The sequence below is a fragment of the Brachyistius frenatus genome, unplaced genomic scaffold (assembly GCF_029030835.1).
Source record: "Brachyistius frenatus isolate BFR_SWC_R1_liver_20210118 unplaced genomic scaffold, ASM2903083v1 Contig_11, whole genome shotgun sequence".
Classification (NCBI taxonomy): domain Eukaryota; kingdom Metazoa; phylum Chordata; class Actinopteri; family Embiotocidae; genus Brachyistius; species Brachyistius frenatus.
This window is the reverse complement of record NW_027210610.1, coordinates 3679058-3703142: the sequence shown is the minus strand read 5'-3', so window position 1 is coordinate 3703142 and position 24085 is coordinate 3679058. Positions and strand designations below refer to the sequence as shown.

General features: G+C 42.6%; 3 protein-coding genes and 2 long non-coding RNA genes across 6 annotated transcripts; 2 read left to right on the top strand and 3 right to left on the bottom strand.

The window, feature by feature from the left end:
- Positions 1 to 90: 90 nt before the first annotated feature.
- Positions 91 to 4173, bottom strand: LOC138616985 (uncharacterized). The gene is made up of 3 exons (XR_011310632.1): positions 3795 to 4173; positions 3191 to 3373; positions 91 to 163 (listed from the first exon to the last, which is right to left on the bottom strand). It is a non-coding gene; the product is annotated as an uncharacterized lncRNA (long non-coding RNA).
- tbx6 (T-box transcription factor 6) lies at positions 2619 to 7062 on the top strand. The gene is made up of 8 exons (XM_069691613.1): positions 2619 to 2688; positions 3213 to 3429; positions 3803 to 4070; positions 4162 to 4305; positions 4522 to 4592; positions 4694 to 4752; positions 4862 to 5141; positions 5802 to 7062. The coding sequence occupies exons 1-8, from the start codon at positions 2619 to 2621 to the stop codon at positions 7060 to 7062; spliced, it is 2370 nt and encodes a 789-aa protein (XP_069547714.1).
- Positions 7063 to 8042: 980 nt separating this feature from the next.
- Positions 8043 to 13454, top strand: prodh2 (proline dehydrogenase 2). Of its 2 annotated transcripts, none has more exons than XM_069691615.1 (11): positions 8043 to 8087; positions 9190 to 9595; positions 9922 to 10112; positions 10205 to 10331; positions 10857 to 10934; positions 11067 to 11147; positions 11326 to 11469; positions 11590 to 11756; positions 11963 to 12073; positions 12697 to 12785; positions 13273 to 13454. In XM_069691615.1, exons 2-11 carry the CDS (start codon positions 9368 to 9370, stop codon positions 13452 to 13454), a joined length of 1398 nt encoding a protein of 465 aa, XP_069547716.1. In that variant the 5' UTR covers positions 8043 to 8087; positions 9190 to 9367. The 2 variants fall into 2 exon arrangements, with proteins under 2 accessions (XP_069547716.1, XP_069547715.1); XM_069691614.1 differs by lacking the exon at positions 8043 to 8087 and adding an exon at positions 8840 to 8911.
- LOC138616986 (uncharacterized) lies at positions 11585 to 13382 on the bottom strand. Its single transcript, XR_011310633.1, has 3 exons — positions 12281 to 13382; positions 11949 to 12081; positions 11585 to 11672 (listed from the first exon to the last, which is right to left on the bottom strand). It is a non-coding gene; the product is annotated as an uncharacterized lncRNA (long non-coding RNA).
- Positions 13455 to 14672: 1218 nt separating the features above from the next.
- On the bottom strand, positions 14673 to 23845 carry eif3c (eukaryotic translation initiation factor 3, subunit C). The gene is made up of 23 exons (XM_069691611.1): positions 23711 to 23845; positions 22870 to 22987; positions 22715 to 22780; positions 22441 to 22630; positions 21776 to 21901; positions 21440 to 21491; positions 21238 to 21353; positions 20980 to 21110; positions 20730 to 20883; positions 20338 to 20441; positions 19981 to 20122; positions 19582 to 19707; positions 18828 to 18921; positions 18409 to 18596; positions 17905 to 18129; positions 17611 to 17802; positions 16775 to 16946; positions 16517 to 16676; positions 16273 to 16338; positions 15971 to 16058; positions 15673 to 15838; positions 15442 to 15483; positions 14673 to 15184 (listed from the first exon to the last, which is right to left on the bottom strand). The coding sequence occupies exons 2-23, from the start codon at positions 22965 to 22967 to the stop codon at positions 14934 to 14936; spliced, it is 2949 nt and encodes a 982-aa protein (XP_069547712.1). The 5' UTR covers positions 22968 to 22987; positions 23711 to 23845; the 3' UTR covers positions 14673 to 14933.
- Between the last annotated feature and the right edge of the window lie 240 nt (positions 23846 to 24085).

The following is a 24085-nucleotide window of genomic DNA, read 5'->3' as shown; positions in this document are numbered from 1 at the left end:
GAGTGTTGTAGCTGCAGCGCCTGAAACGCACCTGTCACGTCGTAAAAACATTAAGAGATGTTACATACACACACACACACACACACCTTGCTGCCCCCATCAAGGTAATGACCGCTGTCTCAGCGTGGTGTTCACACCTCCACTTCCCCTCAGTCCTCCGTAGCTTTTATCCCCAGCAACACACAAATGGAGAAGAAAAACAACAACTACATCAACATAGATACTTCACTCCTGTAAATGGACCACAGCTGTCTCTTTTATGTAGTGGCATCCATGTTGGAAAGCAGGTAGATTTGGGACCTGTTTTCTGTCAACATTTTGATTGCTGCTACTTTCAAAGATTAAAATGACATTGTGGTACTCCTACATTTTTGTCACTGTTCACCAAATTTTCATCACAACACATCAGAAGTTATTGTGAATCAATTCATTTGAACAACTTGAGTGTTTTGGGAACTTTTGGGTCAGATTGAGCTATGATACTGAGCTCATAACTGAAGTCAAACCTACATGCAAACAGTGGTGGAAAGTAACTAAGTACATTTACTCAAATACTGTACTAAAGTGGAATTTTGAGGTACTTTTGTTGAGTGATTTCCATTTAATGCTACTTTATACTTCAATTCCAATCCACATTTCAGTAGGGAATTTTCTACTTTTTCCTTCTCTACATTTATTTCACAGCCTCAGTTACTTTTCAGACACGATTAATAATACAACGAGCTATTAAAATACAACACACTGTGAAAGATTAAACCAGCGGTTTCCAACCTGTTTGTCCTCTGACTTCTTACAAAAATATGTGTAGTCAGGTCACATTTCAGATTTCTGAGTTGTCAACAGCTCCACTAAGACCTGATTTTCCCCTCTAAACTTCTCACATGGTGTAATTTCAATAGAAGTTCAAATGATCCAATATCTCAGTAAAGATCAGAGAAAAAGTCCACAAACTGAAAACAGATTTGTGGATCAGAACTTTTTTTTTCTTTCCTCTCAGTTATCATCTGATGACCGCTGAGATTTATCTAATGTCCCTGGATATAAAACTGGATATAAAGTAGTTCAAACTAGCTCCACCTCCAGCAGCTACAACAGTAACATGCTGCTTATACACTAATGCTTCAGTATTAATAATCTAATGATGTTTCTATAATAACATATCAGTCAACCCAGTACTTTCCCTCCAATACTTTTTACCTTAATACTTTCACTGAAATTAGAATTTTTAATTGAAGACTTTCAATTGTAATAGAGTATTTTTACATTACTTTAATAGTACATTTACTTAAAGTACAGGGTCTGAATACTTCTTCCACCACTAAAAACTTCTAGACACTCATGTTTGTGTATCGACCAAATTGTAGCCATTGGCCAAACTGTCCTCCTCTTCCACCTACATTCAGGACCTGACTCCCTGCTGAGAAAGCCTAACAGGCTGCATGCTGGGAGGAAGAAACATGTCATCAAGTCATCAAACAGCCACAGGGGACCTGCCAGTAAAATACTAGATTTCTATGCATGAAAAAGAGGGATTGCATTTCTTGGAATTATTAAATGAGTCACAGAAAGTCAGGAAAGTAAGATTATAAAAGAAAGTTGCTGTTTTATGTCCTACACACACACACACACACACACACACACACACACACACACACACACACACACACACACACACACACACACACACACACACACACACACACACACACACACACACACACACACACACACACTGTGTATTTAAGACTGAAAGCTGTACTGATGACTAAAATCAAAGACAAGTAAAGTGTGTATAACTGATTCATTTAAGCCTGGCCTGTCAGGATGGAAGAAGTGTTCAAATCCTTTATCCCAGAAAATAGTTATGAGGGAAAAGTACAGCAGTATTAGCAAAAGAAATTACTTAATGTATCAAAAGTAAAGGTCCTGCATGTAGTACATTTAATTGTCGATGCATTAATGTGTAAGGTTGAGGTGGAGCAAATTGTAACTGCTATATAAACAATAGTTTTGGTAGTTTAACTACTGAATTTATGTAAAATGCTAATTATTTGCTGTAAAATAATTGTAGAAAAGTATAAAGTACTATATTTGCTGCTAAAATGTAGTGGAATTTTTTTTTTTAAAAAGGCAAAAATAAAAATGTTCAACTAAAATAAAAACAAGGTAAACCTACACCTTTAAGTAATCCTGACATTAAATAACACAAATCACATAATTCTTTCTAGATATTGAAGCCCTGATTTTTCCAGTGCCCTGCAATACGACCAGTGTTGTTTGTGTTTGTCAAGCAGGGACAGAAGGGAAGTTAAGGGGAAAAGGTGGAGAGTCGGGGAGGCAAATGAAAAACATTGTGAAAATGGGGCCATTTGTCCGTATGTGTGAAGTCTCCCACACCTATTTAACAGAGCAGGTCAGCACTGTGGACTCTTGTAGTAAAGGACATCAGAAGGATAGGAACACAAGTAGGAGTCAGAAGACAAGAGGGAATTTTGAGACGAGATCTCCAGTGCAACTACTTTGTTTTTGCTATAAACAACAGAGGAAAATCTGTACGAAGAACAGAGGAGTGAAATGTGAGTTTGCTGCAAGTGAAGAGACAAACACAGACGAGGAGTATGCTGAGCATGGAGATGTACCCTGGTTTGACTCTGGGACCACAGCTGATTGGAGACTGCTTTTACAGAGGTGAGAGGGAGTTTATGTACGTGCATGCATCCATGAGATGCTTTTAAAGATCTTGCATGGTCATTCAAGAATTTAATGGTTGACTTTCATGAATTATTACCTTAATAAATAGTTGCCTTTCAAGATCTTAAACAATGAACAACCACTGTAACTGTAACAGAAGCTAATGATACATTTTTTTTTTTAGCCAAGACAGGGGTATGATGGGTAATTTATTGCTGCTCTCAGACCAGCAATGCTCTAAAAAATTCTTGAGTTGTGGCTAGACATTTTACTCTTTAAAAAAAATGTCAAACATTTTGCAGAAGATTTTATTTTTATCACAATAAAAGCCTTGAAAATAAATTTTCTTCACTAGTTTAAAGAAAAGTGGATTCAAATCCACTCTTAGTTTGTTAATAAATAAGTGACTGAAAATTGATTGGGTCAAATGTTTCTACAACCCAATATATGTTCCCCCATTTGCTTTTTTTTTTTTACCATTCAATTCAAAGTTTCTTACCTTGGATTTGTTCTTCCAACAGACCGGGAGGCTCCTGCTCACATACCACTGTTCCCTCCCGCCTGTGACGTGGCGGCCAAAGCTCTGCCGCCGAGACTGCTGGGCCCTCCTTCTGTTGCCAGCCAGCACGATGCCTCCAAACCCCAAAAAGATGAGGTGAAGATGGAGCTGGAGAACGCGTCCCTATGGAAACACTTCAGCTCAGTGGGCACGGAGATGATCATCACAAAGAAGGGCAGGTGAGAGAATACTGTGGATGTGTTTAGCCAACGACCTTTGACCTCTGAGTCTACTCTCTGCTACTGCAACTATTCGATTTCCTCTTGATATTCACTTATAATTCTCACACACTCACCACTTCGTTTACTTCTTCTACACAGCTTTTTGAATCCTGCAGGCATCTGTCTCTAATTGTCTTTTTTGTCTACCATCTCTTCTGCTTTTTGTCCTCTACCCTTCATCTTCTTCTTCTACCTTCCTCTGTCCCTGCTCACAACACCGAACCTGCCCGGAAAGAACAACTAAAAATGCATCTGAATACATGTGACAAACAATCTTCCAATAACTTAAAATAATAAGACAAACACGTCCATGTTATTCTCACCTTCTTAGACGGATGTTTCCCGGGTTGAGGTTGAAGCTGTCAGGCCTGAATCCGTCTCTCCGTTACATCCTCCTCCTGGACATCGTTCCGGTGGACAAGTCCCGCTATCGTTTCCAAGGTGGAGGCTGGCAGGCTGTCGGCGGAGCAGAAGCCAGGCTACCAGACCGGGTGTTCATCCACCCAGACTCGCCTGCCACAGGTGCACACTGGCAGAGCCGCACCATCTCCTTTCACTATGCCAAGCTCACCAACAACACGCTGGACTCACAGGGACATGTAAGCACTGCAGATTGAAATAAATATAACTGTCTCACTGGCAGTCTTTGTTTTTAATGGTACATTTTGAGTCTTTTTCTTTTACTTCCAGATCATCCTGCACTCGCTGCATCGCTACCAGCCCAGAGTTCATGTGATTGAAGCCAGAGATGTGTTACGGTGGGGGGGAGGACAGCACTCCTTTGTTTTCCCAGAGACTCAGTTTATCACAGTCACCGCCTACCAGAACATCAAGGTATCATAAAATGTTTTACATTTTTAAATTAAGTAACTTCCAGATAAAAAACTTTTCAATTTATGTCTTAACATCTCAAGCTGCAGATTTACAGAGACACATATTTCTCTGAACAATAATTGTATTGTATTTGAGAGATAACGGATAACAGAATAAGAGCAAATAACCAAAAGTATAAAAACAGTAAACGAACTGTAACTTTTCTTTTTTTTTCAGATCACAGAGCTTAAGATCAACGCCAACCCCTTCGCTAAAGGCTTCCGAGAGGATGGAATGAACAGCAAAAAGTAATGCACAAAACTATATATAAACACAATCACAGATAGACATTTTATATTGCTGGCTCCATATTGTGGAGGATCTAAACTCCTATTTTTTTTCTTAACAGACAAAGAGATGCGAGACAGAAGCGCAAAGTGTCCGTCTTGACAGAAACCTTGGATATTGGTAACACGACTTATGACACTTTAAGTCATTTTCATGATCTTTCTGCCATTTCTAACATTTCCTTGAGTCACCTTCTCCTAAACCATCTTTACCCCTCTGACTCTATCAGTGAACTGTGATCCATGCGACTCTGCTGAGCTTCTGCCGCAGCCCACAACCACCAGCGCAGACCTGCAGGCACTCACTCTGGCCTCTCTGCCCCCGATGCCTCACCCCTCCTGTGGGTTCAGACCAGACGAGGTCTCCTATCAGGACACGCTGGTACCAGAGGAGTCTCTAGACCTCAGCCAGGCATTTATGGCCTCCCAGATGTCTGATATCGGCATCACGATGACCAATGGGATGCAGGAGGCACCAGGAAGTGAGGTGGCGAATAGTATGATTGAAAGGTAGGGGTGCAGAAATACAGCAATTTAATCATGTGGGAATGTTGTTGAATTTATCTGCCTTTAACTTTTTAGTGGGTATGCAGACTGAAATGTACATGACAATCAACATACAAGCATCAACTTGAACAGGCATCATAAAACAGTCATGTTTCATGATATATGCAGCCTAATATCTCAATTATTTGTGTTAACAAACACTTTATTACGCTGTATATTTCTATATTTTCAGCATGGAATATCTGGACACACTTGTTTATAAATGTTCAAGGAATATTACAACATTTATGGGTAATATTTCCCTTATTCTAGGCTGACAGGAAGATGGACACTCGACTTGTTTGCGCAGACATGAACCCAGGAAATGGTTAGCTTGGTACAATGACTGGAAACAAAGGGAAACGGAGGGAAAATTATTGTTTTCATTTTAGCTTAAACCAAAGTCAGAATTTTGGTAACGACAAAACTCCCCCTTTGAGCTGTTGACAAAAGCCATGCTAGTAGTTTCTCCCAGATTTCAGTCTTTATGCTAAGCTAACATCTGCGGTGGCGATGATTAATTGTTATTAATATTGTCAATGTCCTATTTTTTGATTGATTCATGTTTAGGCACTAAAATGTACTGAATCTATTAAAACTTTTCGTTTCTTTTCTCCTCCACAGATCAGACACCATGGCTGAACCAGCCTACACCTCCAGCTTCCCTGCTGCTCAAGCCAACTCCTCCTCATTCACTTCAGCTCCTCTTCCTCAATCCTCCTCCTCCTTCTCCTCACTTTCTGTCCCCGCCTCCTCAGACACATCCGAACCTCAGCCCTCCATCCCTCTTATCGACTATCCCTCTCTCCTCTCGTCCTCCCCCACGCTCTCTTCCACCTCCACCACCCCCTCACTGCAGCAGACCTCCTTCACCTTCCCCACTCCACCTCCTTCCAGCTCCTCCTCGCCACAGCCACTCCTTTTGTCGTCCTCCTCCCCTTCCTCCAACACCTATCAATCCATCACTGAGACGATCGGCTCCCACACTCCAGCCGACGCCTCTTTCCCTGCCCCGTCATCCACGTGTCCGTCAGGTCTGCAGGACCAAATATCTCCTCACTCTCGGCACACCCAAACCAGCCAGCAGCTGCAGGGTGAACCTGTTACCAATGGCAACAGTTCACCCACTGATCAAAGCTCAGCAGTATTCATCTATCCAAACATCCTGCCTACAAATCCTGCTCCTGCTCCAATCACAGCTCAGCCTCTCACCAATCAAAACCAAGCACCAGCTCCGTCTCTGCCGTGCTCCCTAGCCGCTCATGGCTCCTCCACATCTTTTCCTTTCTCTTCTGTCCCTCCACACATGCAAAATCTCTCATTTCCCAATGTGTCTCCCAGCCCTGCCCACCCTGCTCTGCACCTCCCAAATCCCAGCCACCAAGCCCAAGCTCCCTGTCTTCCTGCTGGCTTCCCCGCCTCTTTCACCCCTCCGTCGTCCTCCCTTCCTCACCCTCCTTTCCAACCCTCCTCCTGCTTGGCTTTCTCCTCCCCTTTCCAGCAGTCTGTTACCTCTGCTGCCTCACTGCCACCAGCGGCCCATCCTCAAAACCTGCCCAATACCGCTTTCTCCTCCTGCTCCACCTCATATCCACCAGTTGAATTAGGTGGCATCTCTCAGTTTGGCGCTGCTGCCCCGTATCGCCCGGAGATGGTACTGCACCACCCATCTCTCCTCCCTCAGCTGGACCCGTCGCTCCCCTCCTCCACCCCTCCCCCGGCCCTCTACCCCGCCTTTCCCCCCTACCCTCTCCGGCTGTGTCAGGACCCCCACTCGTCCCTCTCTATCCCATTCAGGCATCTGTACAGACAACACCAGCATGGCCATGGCCACCCCCACCCCCAGGGGTCCTACCTGGACATGAGCACAAGAGCAGTGTTTTGAAACATGTAGTAACATTGATGTTGTCAAAATGACTTGGTTTGGTGGCGCCTTAGGGGGAATTAGAATTAGTCAAGCTTTTCTCATCCAGGGTGTCAAACACTGCCGTTTTTTCACAGTCCACTTGTGTCAGAGATACGTCAAAGGTGTCTTTGGTTTAGGCACCAAAACCACGTGGTTAAGTTTTTAGAAAAGATGGTTCTAGTTTACAGAAGTATGTTTCTCACATCCGTAAAGTAATATGTTATAAGTTACGCTATGTTGATTGAATACATTTTACTTACTTACGTTACTTTAGTTAAATCTATGCGTACTTCGTCGCTACTTATACTCTGACTTCCTTTTTCAAAAGGGGTGGTAAAGGTACCAACGCCTTCAGCTTTGATTAAACGTAAGTATTTGATGCTCTGGGAACGTGGATGGGCTGAATTAGTTCAAGTAGTAGTGTAGTGTTGTGTTGTGTGTGTTTGTCTTTTCGACAACTCAGTTGATGAACTGATTGATAAAATTGATACTAATATGTATACTGTATATTCGTTGAAGATTTTCTTTTCAAATATTCATTCCAGTGTGAAAAATAAAAAACTACTGTTTCAAGCTTTTGTGATTTAATTCTTTGCAACTTAAATATTAAACAAGCTTAATTAAATTGGAGTTCCTCCGTTTAGGTGACATTTTTGAGAATTACACGGATTTGTTTTCTTGCTGTTGTTATGAGGTGGTGTTTACCAGGACCCAAATGCAGGCTCACAGACTTAGGTATCAGACAGACGGGTGACTAACAAATGAACCCACAACCAGAGGAGTGCAGGGGCGGGGTACATATAGTCCGGGGAGGTGATCAGGGAGATGCAGCACACCTGCAGGTGGTGATCAGGGGTGAGTGGCTGCATCTGCTGGGACCGGTGAGGGGCGTGTCCACGGGAGGTGAGAAGAGGAGGACACAGAACAAGTAGATGGGACTGAGGGGACACAGGAGGAGAGGTGATCGGGGGGCAAAACGGAGGAAAACCGGACTCCTGACAGCTGTGAGTTAGAAGATAATATTAATGTCATGTTTGCTCTTCTGGGAAAATTCACATGTAAATCAAATCGTAAAATGTTAAGACATTTTGTCTTAACACTCAGTGAAGCTCACTAATTAGCACATCTACTGTTAATTATTGTAATATAACTATCATTATAATATGACCATTGCTTAGTGTTTGGTTTGTTAGTATGGCACCTACTACATTCTGCTAGCTGCCACTGAGATCATGACCCTGAAGGATCTCACTTGAGTTTGAGTGACACTCAGAAGTGTCAGGCCTTAACCAGATGAAGAGAAGCAGTGCTGCCCTGCTGTGTTGAAAACTACAGCATCAGTCATTAGTACTTTCATGGCTGGTTGGTCGGCAGAGACTGCAGAGCAAAGACTTGAGTTTTTTATTTTTTTTATTTATCAGGTCAGAGATACACAACAAGGATGGCAGCAGTTAATCATTTCCTCTCCTCGCTGCTTTGCTTGGCTGTTTGTGGAAATGTGTGTAAGCTCAACTGAACTGAACTAGAACTTTTACAGCCACATTTATTTCAAAACTTAGCGCAAAAAATAAATGAAAAGCCAAATTCAACAGGACATGTTTTTATACTTATTATTTATACATGTCCATTGGGTTGATTTCAAACCAGGGGAACACTTGTGGGTTAAAGCCAAGGGTCAACCTGATGTTTACACACATTTCCAAGTAGTCACTTATTAACCAGTGGGTAAGCCAAAAATGAATTTTACTGATTCACACTCAAACCCTTAAACTGCACTTGCTTAGCTTGTCTTCATTCAGGTTTTCCGAGTGCCGTATGAGGACGGAGGGTGAGGTGTTTTTTTAATTTAAATTCTCCTTTTACATTTTATACAATTTTATTTGTTTCCGGGTAACGGAGAATATTAGAAGTCTCTTAGGTTCAATGCATCTAATTCAAACTGTATTGAAATTGAATTTATGTAAATCTGTTCTGTAAAATGTCCCCACTTCAATGCAAAGAAATAAGCTATTCAGTAGTGACATTATAATTGATCCTTTTACTTCTTGTGGCGCCACGCAGAAAAGCAGGTGACTGTATGGACACTTGTTTTGCCTCTTCCAACAGATTCTGACATGAGGATCATTCCTCCTTCCTGAGCTGACCAATCCGACTCTGACGCTCTGGATCATTGTGTTTTTGTTTGACACAGCGACTTCTGAGCAGACTTCAATATTAAAAAAGGAAGATTTAGACAAACATTTAAACACCACCAACAAACTGAGTCAGTGCCAAACATCCCGAGATGTTGTGCTCACATTTACTTCCCTCACTCCCTCACCTCCGGTCGTTGAGGCTCCTGGGTAGTGCAGCCTCCAGGACGGTGGCGGTCAAACAGCCTCAAATTCTCCCAGAGACTTTGACCTTTGAGGATCCCAGCGCCTTCAGGGCGAAGAGTGCATGCGAGCTGCTCCGCGCTCTGGGCATCTTCCGTCTCTGCTCCTTTCCAATGCTGATTAACAACTGTGGAAAGGTGAGACTCCATATGTTACTCATGATCTGTATATAAATGTAAATTATGATGAATAACACTGTTGAGTGAGTTGAAAAGAGAGTGATGCTTGGATAAAGATCTTTTCCTTTTTTTTGGTCAGTCTATGTCACATTTCTGTGACTGTGTTGTCTTGGTATGGATGACTGATCATTTCAATAAGCTGCAATGTGGTGTAATTTTGCAGACTGGGCACATCCGTCAAAATATACAAAATAAGACGGGGTTATTGGCAAAAAGTCCAAGTGACAGACTGTTTCTGTGTCACCTAATGAACCTCTGTCCTGCTGTCTGTTCTTCTTCTTCAGCTGATGTCCGTAGCACGCACCCTCCTGGGGAGGAGGGGTTTTTCCTTGCTGCTGAGGCCAACTGTGTATGCTCAGTTTGTGGCTGGAGAGAACGAGAGTGAGATTTCTCATTCCATGGAGAAGATGAGCTGGCTTGGTTTGAGGCCCATGCTTGCCGTACCAATCGAGGAGGACCTCGGAGAGAGCACTGGGTCAGTTTCACAAGTCACGCACAGTTTGCTCAAGCTCTGACCCCGTTGTTAGCAGGTGGATCAGATTCAAGTTCTCTCTGATTGCTCTCCAGAGAGAAAAGATACGATGACAACATGGAGGCCATGTTGGAATGTGTGCGGCTGTCCCACAGCAACGCTTGGAGCAAAGACCCCATGATGCAGCTGAAGATCACAGCCCTGCTCAGCCCGGAGCTGTGTGTAAGGCTCTGTCCTCCACCTCGGAGTCACCAACGATGCTTTTAGGAAACACCAGGCCGTTTTCAGTCAAACTTCTACTAACATATTTATTATAAATAAGACGTCATTCTGCAAAAAATGTTCAAAAAAACCTCTAAACTTTCAAATGCTTGTTCTTTAAATGTTTCAATACAGGGGAACCCTCCAGTTCACCTTTCAACATATCAGTTTTTTGGGAAACCAATTTTACCCATTTACCTGGTTTTAAGGACAATTATTTGTGCTATATCCAGGTGTCTGAGTCCGTACAAGAACCTCATACTGCGAAGTTGAACTGAGGCAGCTCACAGTGCCAGCGCATTAATTTTTAAATGTGGGAAAAAAAGATAAGAATACATATTTTAGTGTTTTATGTATTCACAGCTGTTCTAGGTCACCTCCATCCCCCTCACGCCTCTCTTTTCCCCGTGTCTACTCTGTCTTTTGATTCACTCTTGACATCATGTTTTTCCTCTTACTGATGAGAAAACACCATTTGTGTCAAAGGTGAAACTCTCAACCCTCCTAGCACAACAACCGCAACCATACAATCTAGATCTCCTTGTCAGAGCAATGGATGGAGAGGTAAGCCCACAATCATCCACAAGATTACTCAATCTGTCACATGTCCTCCTTTGATTTCCATCCTGTATATTTACAATACTGAACAGGGTGCGTCTGATGTTTAAATGACCTTTGCTTGAAACTGCCTTTCAGCCAATCACCTTCCCTGGTTTAGAAGAAAAGGCGGCCAGCCACTTCCTGTGTGGCCTGCAGAGACTCAACAAAATAGCAGAGGTACAGATGCGAAGGATCATGGGAAATCTGTATCGCATGGGAGCACCACTGTAAACACTGAAATATTGGCAGTTTATTTCAATTTTAACCTACAAGACATTGCTGTGATTCATTCTTATGAAGTAGTGTTAATATGCGCAGTTACAAATTTATAATAAAAGTTTTTTTTTTTTTTTAGGCGAGTGTAAACAAAGTGAGAGTCCTGGTTGATGCAGAGTACACCTACATGAACCCCGCCCTGTCTCTTGTCACCATGGCGATGATGAAGAAATTTAACAAAGATTGCCCCTGGATTTGGACCACATATCAATGTTACCTAAAGGCAATTATGCAAATGTTTCTCCTTTTCATTTTTTATATTTCTCTTCTGTGCTGCAGTTAACAAGTATTTTCTTGATGAGAGATGTAATCAGATCCTCACTTCTCTGTCTGGGTCTGCCAGGAGTCCAGGTCTCTCCTGCTGGAGGCTCTGCGTCTGTCCAAGAGTGAGGGTTTCTGTCTGGGGGTCAAGCTAGTAAGAGGAGCCTACATGGACAAAGAGAGAAAGTTAGCAGAGAAAGAGGGTCGCGTGGACCCCATCCACCAGTGCTGGGAGGACACCAATGACAGGTAGGTAGGACGCACAACCAGGCAAATGCATCCCAGACAACGACAAAACACATACGGCTGAAACAATGGGTCAAAAAATCTGATGGCATTGCGTGGATTTGTTGTGTGATGACATAAAAGCCTTGACATTCTTGAAAGCACACGTCGTCTCTGACAGTGAACTTGACTCCGAACACATTTCATCTCGTTTACTTGTGTTTGTGCAGTTATAACGGCTCCCTGGATGTGATGCTGCAAGTCATTTCCCAGGAACCCGAGCGCTACAGGATCATAGTTGCCACTCACAACGAAGATTCAGTGAGACGAGCCGCCAAACGGTTAGACCCTGTGAAGTGAAAAACACGTCATTTGGTATCAGTGACACTAGATAACTATCGCAGCAGTGTGAAAGAATGCACGCAGCTATAAACAAGTTCAAGTAAGCAACCTTAAACAAGTAAGCAGGAACAACTTGTTTATGGCCAAAGTTTTTCTTTTTTTCTGATGTAAACTACATTGTTTTTCTCCCTGTGGTCTGATCTCACCTGAATATCACTTGATGTGCATGCTTGAGACGCCTCCAGCTGTAAAAACCTGGTAAACACAAGATCAATGGTTTGCAGGCATTTATGAGTTTTAATTTAAATGGTGCAATGGTCAACAAAACAGAACGGTAGAGAGAAAAAAAGAAACGGCTCGCATGCAACAGTAGTTCAGTTTGCTCTGTGTAGTCTCAAGTTGCATTGTGGGTAACGTAGTCAACAGGCTGAGAGCAATGTCTGTGGCATCAATTTTGAAGAATCTTTTTCTAAAAACTATAAAAAGTCTTACTTGCCCAAGTGTAGTTTTTAAATGTTTCCTGACCCTTCAAGTATATCTTGCAGCCCCTACTGAGGGTCTTGAGCCCCGGGTTGGGTACCATTATCATTCACGAAGCAAATATCGTGTATATGACCTTCAGGATGGAAGAGCTGGGGATAGACAAAGACGGAGGCTCGGTGTGTTTCGGCCAGCTGCTGGGGATGTGTGATCACGTCTCCCTCACGCTCGGTGAGCTGCACAGCTCGATATAACACACGACTGCTGCAGTGACTGAACCTCCAGACAATGAGGACAGAAGCTCTGACCACGCAGTCCCTCACCATTTCAACTGATATGCACAACATATAACGCTCACACTCAAATCCTCCAGAATCATTAGGCAGAGCAGCGTAGAAGGAAAGCACTGAATTTTCCTTATTTATCGTCTTAATGTAACTATAAGTGTAAGTATGAGGAAAATAGTGATTACCGAGTAATTAACAGTGAGTGCACGCAGCGCTGCAACTCAAATGTTTGGTGTAATTTTGACTGACTTAAAAACACAAGAGCAAAATTTCTTTAGTGAATTTAACATTTACTTATTTTTGCCTTTGGACTGATTCATATTTCATATACAGTAACTGGGTAAAATTTAGGTTAGGTAGTTACTTTATTGTAACTAACCTAACCTACAGTCTTAATGATTGTGTTCACACTTTTTGTCTTTCTGTTCCAGCTAAGGAGGGTTATTCTGTGTACAAGTCAGTGCCGTACGGCTCAGTGGACGACACGCTTCCCTACTTGGTGCGCCGTGCTCAGGAGAATCGCACGGTGTTGCAGGGGATCCGCAAAGAGAGGGACCTTCTGAGGCTGGAGCTCAACCGGAGACTCCGGCTGAGTCTGAGAGGAGGAAGCTAACACGTCACCAGAAACAGAGAGGAAAGACGTGTGTGTGTGTGAGAGAGTCGGTGTAAACTGCTGCCCAACTGGACAAATAAAGAGGCCACATGAACACTGAAAACAGAAAAATCAAATCCATTTTCAAACTTTTGCGTCTGCAGCACCCAAAAACATTAGGAACTAAAGTAAATGTAAATCAAGCACAAAATTGGGTATGGTTTGATAATGAGTAACAACAATGTGTTTTACTAAGTTTGCTAGACTTGTAATACTGCTGCTGTGCATTAAATGTCAAATATCTTTGTTTTATAGAAATAAGGTTCTTAAGTTCGCAATATTTATTTTCATTTAAATATTGAGCTGTATTTCTGAAACTAAATGGAGGGAGTCAGTGAAAACATTTACCACTGCTATTTTCTGCAGTCAAACTCGGTTTATAATGTAATGACGCTGCAGAAAAGTAGTTTTTTAGCAGTGCTGAAGAGATTGTATAGATTGTTATTTTGAATGGACATTCAAGAAACAGCTTGTCAGAAGCAACAAATAATTAGCAAGAAGAAAATGTGTTCGGCTGTGACACATTGAAGGAGTCTGATGTTTGAGGATTAGTGTTTTAAGTCTCACTCATGTCAGGTTGACCTGACACATTTACCTTGTAGTGGTTTGCTGAATACATGCAAACACATCAGTAGATAAGTAAGTTCCTGAAGTTTTTGTCTCCCTAAAGGAATATTACTCTGAATTGATTCTTTATTGTCTTTATATATTATTATATTAAGGTTATGGAACCTATTTGAGGAGGATATCGTTCCGTTTCCTGCATACTGAATCGTGAACGAAATGAATGCTTCTTTTGGTACTTTTCCAGCTCATGAGTTAGCGTCCGCAAACTGCCCAACAACCTCAGAAGTCAATGTTTTCCTTTGGATTGAAACGGCTCTTCTATTTGCACTTCAAATTCATGTCTTCATTAGGTACCCATGGCAGACCATTATTTGGAGATGGCCTGTTTCGTGGCGGTCGTAAAAAAAAAAAAAGCAAAACGAGCCTCTTAACACATTTTCCAGAACAAGATTGATAAGCTCTCTGACGGCAGCTGGCCTGTGACACTGATATGGAGTTCAACACCAAGAAGTGGGGTTTAAGTTATCCTTTTAGTTTTTTGTATCATGATTTGTTTTTTGTTGTATTTGCACTGAATTATCATCAAAATAAATCTCTCAAAAATCCAAAACAATCTGTATATTATTGTTTATTTGATAAGTTGGGAGTCAATAATACTTGACATGTCTTTCTCCTGACACATTACAATGCCTTCATTTTCTGCTAGCAATAATAAAACTCTACATGTTTGTCCAAGAAGTTGGTGGTACTGGGACATGACACCTCGGGGTCAGCTGGAGACAGTTTTGAGAAGGGGATGCATCTAGGCGCAGACACCCCAAGTTGTTGTTGTTGTTGTTATGGAATGAAAACTGAAATCCAGGCGCTCCGAGCTCAGTAGTTGCTTTGGTTTTGATTCCTGTAGCCGCCTCGCTGGTAGCCCCCCTGGTAGCCCCCCTGGTAGCCTCCCTGGTAGCCTCCCTGGTGGCCACCCTGGTAGCCCCCTTGGTGGCCACCCTGGTAGCCTCCCTGGTGCCCACCCTGGTAGCCCCCTTGGTGGCCACCCTGGTAGCCTCCCTGGTAGCCACCCTGGTAGCCTCCCTGGTAGCCTCCCTGCTTCTGCTGATAGCCACCTTTCTGATCTCCTGACCGAGCAAAGAGGAAAACATTTAATCACGTTTAAAAGAAAACATTTTTATCTGACCTACTTTAAAGGGTTACACATGGTTTCAAATGCAACTATAAAAAAAAACACAACAGCCCTAGATCGCTAAAACATGACCCGATTCTCATCGTTAATTTAACAAATAATATTGTTTTATTAAACGCACGCAAGCCAAATTAGCAACATAGTTAACAGCAGTGAATAAACAGAAAACAACCTCAGTGTGGCTCAACATACCTCTCTGGTAGGATTGCTTCTGTTGGTAGCCACCTTTCTGATCTGTAAAGCAAACAACAAACAGTTAGCACCGTTTCTAAAAAAAAGAAAGAAAAAAAAGAAGCAATATTCAACCAGCCATTATAAGATATGTTCCAGGTATTTTACAAGATACAGTATTCATAGCTGAAGAGAAGTACTCTCATGTGACTTGTGGTGATTCAGAAACAGGTTAAAGCAGTCTGAACTCACCTCTGTTGAAGTAGCCTCCGTAGACGCCCTGTTTGAGGTCGAAGACGCGCTCGTTGTTCTCCACCAAGCTGCCCAGTTTCTCCGCCAGCTGCAGAGCCATGTTCTGCAGGGAGGTGGGCTCCGTGCGGTGCATCACCACCGTCTGTGTGGGCTGGTCAAGTGATGCCTGTTAGGGAGAAGACAGAAAACACAAACATTTGCACAAACGGACACCAACTTTTTATGTAAAGATGCAACAGAGCCCATCTTTTGAATTGTGTTGTGTCCATACGGACTAAAATTCAACACCGAAACTTACCATCAGCTCTTCGTTGATGATCATCTTGCTGATGATGCTGTGAACTGTGGGTATCTCCAACTCGAACATCTCGGACAGCGTCTGCATGCTGGAGCACCGACACAAAAATTGGAACGACTCCAATTCAATTTCTCATCTCAAAGTAAAATCATGGCTCAGCTTTCGTTATTATTTGTGTAGTTTGCATGAACACTGGGCAGCACAGAGGTTTGAGTCATCTCTGGTTTATGTGGAAACAAACTCAAGCTCCAAGTGGAGGCATGCTGGTCTGCGCTGATCTTACTGTTGGATCTTGTGCTTACCTGATGGAGTCGTATACACTGCTGTACGTGAACAGATACGTCCTCAGCGACTCCTCCTGGATCTTCCTATAAAAAGGAAACAATCAGGACTGTTTTAATTCCTCAAAATATTAAGACATAACTTGTAACTTCACTTAAAACACAACAGCTATAATAAGTAACTGAACATAAACATTTGGAAATAAATAAAGTGATGTACGATAATAATAATAATAATAATAATAATAATAATGTGTTTGCTAACCTGACAAGCATCTCGCGTACTCTCTGCGTCTCAGGAAACAGGTCCCACACTTTACTGTTCATCTTCTCATTGATGATGAAGGAGTGGCAGGTACGCCAGTCTCCCATCTTCATGGCCTTGCTGGCTGCCACCACGTGCTCCCTCATGCTCTCGGGGGGTCCTGGAGGACAAACAAGAGCGCTGCAGTTACCCTCTCTGGGTTCTCTCCGAAATCAAACATCCGGGTGGGAAGAAGCTGCTGGGTGACATTTTCCGTACCCAGCAGCGGTTGCCTCTCTCCCACTCTGAGCTGGTGGTGGAACTGCTTGCTGATCATCCTGCGGCGGGCGTCAAACTCATGGGCGGCCATGTAGGGGATCTCCAACAGCATGGCTGACACCAGGTACACACACTCCAGCAGCTCCAGGTTGATGTGCATGTGGAATGGCACCTGTTGGGGAGGGACACGTGTTATGATCACGCTATCAGCTGCCGAACAACCTGACAGCAAGTCTGTTGTTGAAATCCTCCTGGTGTTTGGAAGGTGGTACTTAACACAACAGGCGGCACCGACGCCGCGTCACAATTACTTCAGTCGCATGATCGCAATTATTCTGCATAATCATTGATTTCATTTTGATTGACTGCTGGATAAAACTAATAGAAATGATCTATTTTCCACCACAATGTCTATGTCTATTTTCTTTCTTCACTTTTTCAGGTTTGAGTGCCACTCAATGATTCCATATTGTTGCCCCCTTCTTCTTCTGCTCTGGTTTAATGACACGAGTGGGGAATTAGCGCCACCAACTGTGTATCTCCAGGCTTTCCACATCTAATATTCAACTGACCGCATTTTTAATGAGCATCTACTGATATTACCATCATGAATTTGGAAATCCATCCTGTTGCCATTGAGATATTCATGTGTTGCCTAACTGCTGAACCAACTGGTCAAAATGTCCCTCATCCTCCTGCTTGTCCTGTTAGAGGAGCCCGACCAAGACCACCAAGCTCCTCATTGATTTAGCAAAGCCAGGTTACACTAAGCAGATCATCAGCAAGAGAAAATAACTCGATCCTGGACCGTAGTTTACTGATCACGCAGGTCTTACTTGTCTTCTCTTTTCAATCTTCTCCTGCTCTGCATTCCTCTCCTGCATGTTCCTCATGAGCAACCCTTGACCCAGGAGCTCCTTGGCGCGGCCCGACGACTGGATGTCCAGCAGTGCATTGTGGGCGTCTTTAATCATGCCCTGCCTAAAAGCGCAAATGCCGAGCTGGACCATGGTTCTGTTGTACAGGATCTAGATTTAAAAAAAAAAAAGAAGAAAAAGAGACATGTGGTCCGTATTGTAATTAAAGGTATTATTATTACTGCGCGTTGTGCTCCGTGTCCGTCTGCCTACCTGCACAGGCGGGTCAGCGTGCTGGATGTTGTCCTGCAGGTGGCTCATGAGCATCAGGTCGCGTGCCTGGTACCAGCGCGAGTGCAGAGCATGATGGTAGATGTGGCAGAGGATGGCGCAGGTGCGGATACGGTCGGTGCGATCTTTGGAGTAGATGTACTTGCAGAGGCGGTCCATGATCACAGCGCTGTCCTCCCCCTCGCTCTCCTCCTGGTCCTGCTCGGACTAAACGGCAGACAGACACAACTTAGCCCATCCCAGTTATTAATAAACTCATAGTCAACAGCCAACTCCTGACAAGACACTGTAGACTCATGAAGTTGCACACAGATACATGCTATACCCTCCATACCCTCTTTTCCTTTATTTTGATTTGTATAACTCCCTCACTTTAAGAATATTAAGTTTAACCCGCTGCAGATGTGTTTGTCCAGAAAAGAAGTTTCTCTTTCTTACTACTTGAATAGTCTCAAGCTGGCTACACCACCCCTTTGCTTTTCTCACCTTGGACTCTCCCTGGAGGCCCAGGCTGCGCCGGTGAGCTTTGTAGTCAAACTTGTAGTAGGTGTGCATGATTCTGCGCAGGTAGATGCGGCAGATCTCTTCTGTGCTGCCTTTGGTCTCCATGTAGGAGAGCAGCCGGTCGACGATACCACAAACTCGTCCCTCGTCTTTGAGATTGTCGACATATTCTGAAGGGAGAGCGGAGAAGGAAAAACAGTGAGCAAGTAGGAATACAGAGATCTACGGCAGCGTGAGCAGCACGACACGGCAACACAATTCTGGGCTTTACACCAACATTTACATTTTTAAACTTGTATTTTGCAAAACAAGGGTAAACCTTACTGAAACGGAAACAGCATGATTCGTTGTTTTTTTAAAAAAAATTTTACAACAGTTAACAATTACAAGTCACAGCACACCTTGTGAGTGGGGATCAGTGTTCTGCATGATCTTGGTAAACTCTTCATCCATCCTCTCTATCAGAGTTAAGACACATCCACGCACCCTGAAAGGCTGTCAAAACAAAATGAAATAGCAATCAATACAACCCCACGAGATACAGCACAGATGACACGGTGACAAAGACACAGTTGCAGGGAGTTTCTTCAATAACCCGCTTCAGCCGACTGGTTTAACAAAACTAAACTCTGACTTAACCAACGCTGACGTGGGAGTTTAGATCATGATGAACGAAAGAAAAGGAAAGATGGAGCTCTGACTTAACAATCGATCGTGGCAACACAATAATACACGGCGATAATCTGTACACGCACACAGTCTGAGCTGGTGTGGAAAACGGCGTAGATAAGCGCAGTGTTTCCCACACGTAGACTCCGCCCTTTGTGAAACACAGATATCAGAGGGCAGAAACTAGAAACTAGCGTGACTGTCAATGCTGGCGAAACGCAGCTGAGACTCTCACACTGAGCTGAAAAGATACGGGTGCTCATTAATTCGGTAAATAAGAATACACTATTTTTGTTTTGGCTGGAACGCAGTATAAAGTGAACGTCTATCAATAAGTGTGTGAAGGATAAAAGTTACACCATTGGTTGGCTGAATGCTGCCACTTCAATTTCAAATGAAAGGCCCTGTAGTTTCTTTCTGGAATTCAAGCTGCCACCCAAAAACACCAGACATGTAAAAGAAAAACAGGAAACCAAGATGCATTACCTGATCGGTGACTGTCAGACATTCACTGTCTTCTGCGATGTTCTCCCCGATGAAGATGCTGTTGTGCTCAAAGAGGATGTCCAGCAGCTCATCTATACAATCCAGGCACTTCTTCCACATGTCAGGCTAAATCCAAGTCAGAAACAACAGATTTGTAGTCCTGCCTCTTCAATCCAAAATGTTTAACACTTACACATAATTTGTTGCATTGAAAGCATATACAAAATCTGGTCAGAAATTGTGAAAAATGCCAATGGATCTATTATATCAAAGCATAAATAAACATTTATCCCGATTTTCTTTGGTAAAAAAAATCTTTTAGCGTTGGTTAATAAACGTAGTCCTGGTACAAGCCCTGAATTGAACAAACGCAGTAACATTAAAAACAGCGACTCTCACCTTCATGAAAGCTGCCAAGTTGGGGTTGTAGTCGTACAGGGAGGCGATGATGTTGAACTTGATCTTGACCAGGACCCCTTGGCCCAAGTTGTTCTCAGCAGCGATGATTGCCAGAGCGTGGAGCAGTTCGATCTGTGCGGCCCTGTGAGTGGGAGAAAAGAAACAAAGGAAGGAGTGGAGATGAGAGACTGTGGCACAAATATAAAAGACAACAATGACTGTATCTTTGGATGTTGCGTACAATACAGGACGTGTGTGTTATTGACTCACAGAGATCAGTTATGCTTTGTAAGAACGAACACATTGTGCAGTCGCATTTTCAGTTCGTCTGAGCTTTCGTGAAAGATGCAGTGTTACCTGTCTGTGCCTTTTTTGCCTCTTGCTTGCAGGATCTCATTCAGCTTCTTTACCACCACCGGTACGTTGATCTCTGTGCCTTTAGCAAACATCTTGGGCTTCTCCTGATTAATCAAAAGCGCCACAAACAATGTAAATAAACTGAAATGGATGATATGCATCATGTGGATGTTTCCGTCGAGGCAAATGGTTCTTTACAAGCTTCTTGTATTTTTTAATAACATCCCACACAAAAAAAACGTTACTCTTTACTTCAATTGAACATATTTGCCCCGGGACAAAAACAACAACAACAAAAAAAGAGCTAAAAGCTAAGCTAGCTTTGAGGTTGTTTCTGCATCATGATGGCATTAAATCTAAAAAGAAGCTGTTTATCACCATCTCTTCTTTACCTTGACCAGAGGGACGCCTCCCTTCACCTTCTCCCAGCCTCCCTCAACCTCCTCCCCTCCTTCCTCCTCGCCCTCCTCCTCCAGTCGCTCTTTCTTTTTGAGCTTCTTCTTCTTTCCAAGCTTCTTTTCGCTGGACTTCTCAGACTCCTGCGTCCTGAGGACAGAAACCAGCGCGGGAAGTTATTACTTGAATTTCTTTGACTTAATAACTGCTGGGGCTGCAACTGACCAAAAACAAAGAGAGACTCACTTTTTGAGGAAGACGACGGCCAGTGAAGCGTTCCTTCCTTCCCCGTCATCTGAACTCTCACTGCCACTGTCAACAGTGTCCGAGCCCCAGTCTTCATCATCATCATCATCATCACTAGAAGAGGACTCATCCTGTCAGAGGGAGAAAATGCCGGCACATTATCCCTTTCAGCGCGAGTACAAGTATTGGTTTTTTTCCCCACCAGGTTTCTTATCCTGCACTCTGTTCTACATCTTATATGGCATGTCGGTCTCTTACCCCAGATCCTTTGGCAGATTTGAGGAACTTGCTGGCATCTGGAACAGCCTCAGGCTTTTTCTTTAGGAAGGCCTTGGCTCCCTCTTCACCTTCTCCATCGCTTTCAGAAGACGAACCTTGTGCAACAAAAATCACAACTAATTTTTAGAGGTCTGTTAAGCTTTTATAGAAACATAGAAACATGTATAAACAGCTGTCTTACCAGAATCCCCTGGCTCTTTCTCATCCTCTTCATCTGCAGACTCTTGTGGGTTCTAAAAAGAAGATGATTTTGTTTTTCCAAGTCTGCTCTCTTGCATAAATTCTTTATACACTTCCCAGGTTGCACACAAGAAAGCTGCACAGTGCAGCCACAGTCCGATCTGTTAAACACTGAATAGCTATACTGGCACCGGGCTAATGCAGCTTTTACAAACCACACAGATTCATGTTATACATTTGAACCCACCCCTCACTTAAGAAGATAATATCCCTTAAACAGAAAGTTTCCATTATGTCCTGAAGCACAGGACCACTGGAAGAAAGTTTCCTAATTTACCTCCTTGTATGCTGCTATTTCTGTTTCGTAATCCCTGTTGTACTTGCGGATCTTCTGACGCAGTGTACTGAGGGCCTTTGCGTTGTTTTTGTTCATCTTCTTCTTGCCCTCTTTGTCCTCCCAAAGCTGTAAAGAACATAATGTTGATTATTTGCGTCAAGAAAAGCAAAACACATTCAGAATATCCTGAGCCAATCCAAAAGATCAGTTCCGGTGCCGATCAAGCCATTTTTAAAGTTATCCTCATTCATATTTTAAGACACTACAAATTATATCCAGATGGGAAAAGGCCTGAAAAGCAAGCAGCTAAAACAGAAGTAAAAAGATTTGTTGCCATCAATGGAATTATGATATAACTAATATTTTAGTTTATAATTTGTAAAAAAAAAAAAAAAAAAACTCAAGAAACAGATGCAGGCCTTTTTTTCTGAATGCATAACAGACCATTTCAAGCATACATATTAGATTGATTTTAATAATATTAATGAACTTTAAGTGTGCATTGAAGCTGTATTATTTAGGGAAAGGTATCGGATCAGGACTCTGAATCGTCAGCCACTAATTATATCAAAGGACTCAGATTAAGGGCAAGTAACTTGACTAGGACGTCCCTAGACATCATGTTGTTAAATTTGGAAGTTACATTTTAACGCAGGGCTACTGACCTGGTTCAGATAGTCCTCCAAATCGGCCAGAAGACGAATGTAGAAAGAGGGAACACCCTCTTTGTCCACAATATTCTTGCTTTTGAGGAAGGCTCGACATAACTGCTCGAACTCCTCCAGACATTTCGCCATGTCGCGAATCTTCATAGCATTGCGGATAGTCTTTATCAGGTTGGTCAACTCCTCAAACCTAAAATTTTAAGAATGAACACATTTAAATCAAAAACTGACAATACGTTCAGTTTGCATGGTGTTGATAAGAAACCGCACCAACCTTTTGTCTTTGGCACTGCGCACCACCCTTTTAGTATCCTCCTCATCATCACTAAGAAGCAACGACCTGTGAAAACAACATGGAAGTGTAAGACAACTACAAAAAGAGAAATTTGAGTCCTGATGATTTTGAGATTTATTGTAAATTGCACTGACTGCTTGAAAGTTGTCCCGGGTGCTTTTGGAGTGATCTCATCGGCAGATGAGGACTCCTCTGACTCGCTGTCAGACCCGGTGGCAAAGAAACGAGACATTGTTGCAGGAAACAGTCAATCTGTAAGGACAACATTGCATGTGAGAAATAGAATTTAAGAGATTAAATTAAAAAAATAAACCACATCTAATCCAACCTGTTCGACATTTCTACTGGAATGTGAAAATCCGATGTTTACAGGAGCAATTTTACTTCCTATAAAACCCAAACTGTGCCTGTCATGTACTGCAACACATTCAGGTCACAGAGGTAATGACCGACTACTTATCTTAAAACTAATCATCCTTTAACAAAAAAACAACAACACATGCTTTCCTCTGTGACCTAAATGTACGCCAGTAAACAACTTCCTATTATTATTATTATTCAAACGCAATTTTCTAAAAGCTGAATGAAGTCCTTATGCTCATGAACACATAACTACTGTATATACTGTGCATTTTTATATTTAATATATATATATATATTTTTTTTACTGTTGTTTTATTGCTTTCCTGTACCTATAGTGCTGCTGTAGCGAAAAAAAAAAAAAAACGAAAAAAAAAACCCGCTGTATTTGCAGCTAAACGCTTCATATAATATATTTTTGACAAAATCCAGTGATATAAATAGACGCTGTCGTCTATCAGCTGCCAAACTAACTGGATAAGAACTAACGTGGTGCGGGGGTCGTTGCTAAGCTAATGCTAACACCGGGCCTCACCGCATTTGTAGCCGCTTAAAACACGTCGCTAAACCCGAAATAATCCCACGCAGTTGCGCCATTTACTGAACCAGACTCACTTATGTCCTTGTGTAAATGATCCGGCGCTTTGTCTGTCTGCTTCGATGGGTTATAAAATCCAGTTTTGCTGTAGGGCGACCACAGATAAAGCGCGAGGCAGCCTCGCCGGGTAATTGCGTCAGGAAAGGAAGTGCGCTGCGGATCTGCACACAGCGAGGCCGCCTGGTTATACTGCCACCTAGCGGGCTGAAAAGAAAGTACATCAGCCGTGTTACGAGAGGTAGGTCGGTAGTTACTTTATTAATCCCCAAGGGGACTTTTTTTTTTTTTCGGTACAGCAGCATACAGGAAGCAATAAGATAATAATAGAATAATAAAAAGCAATAAAATAGCAGTAAAGAAATATTAAATATAAAATGCACAGTATATACAGT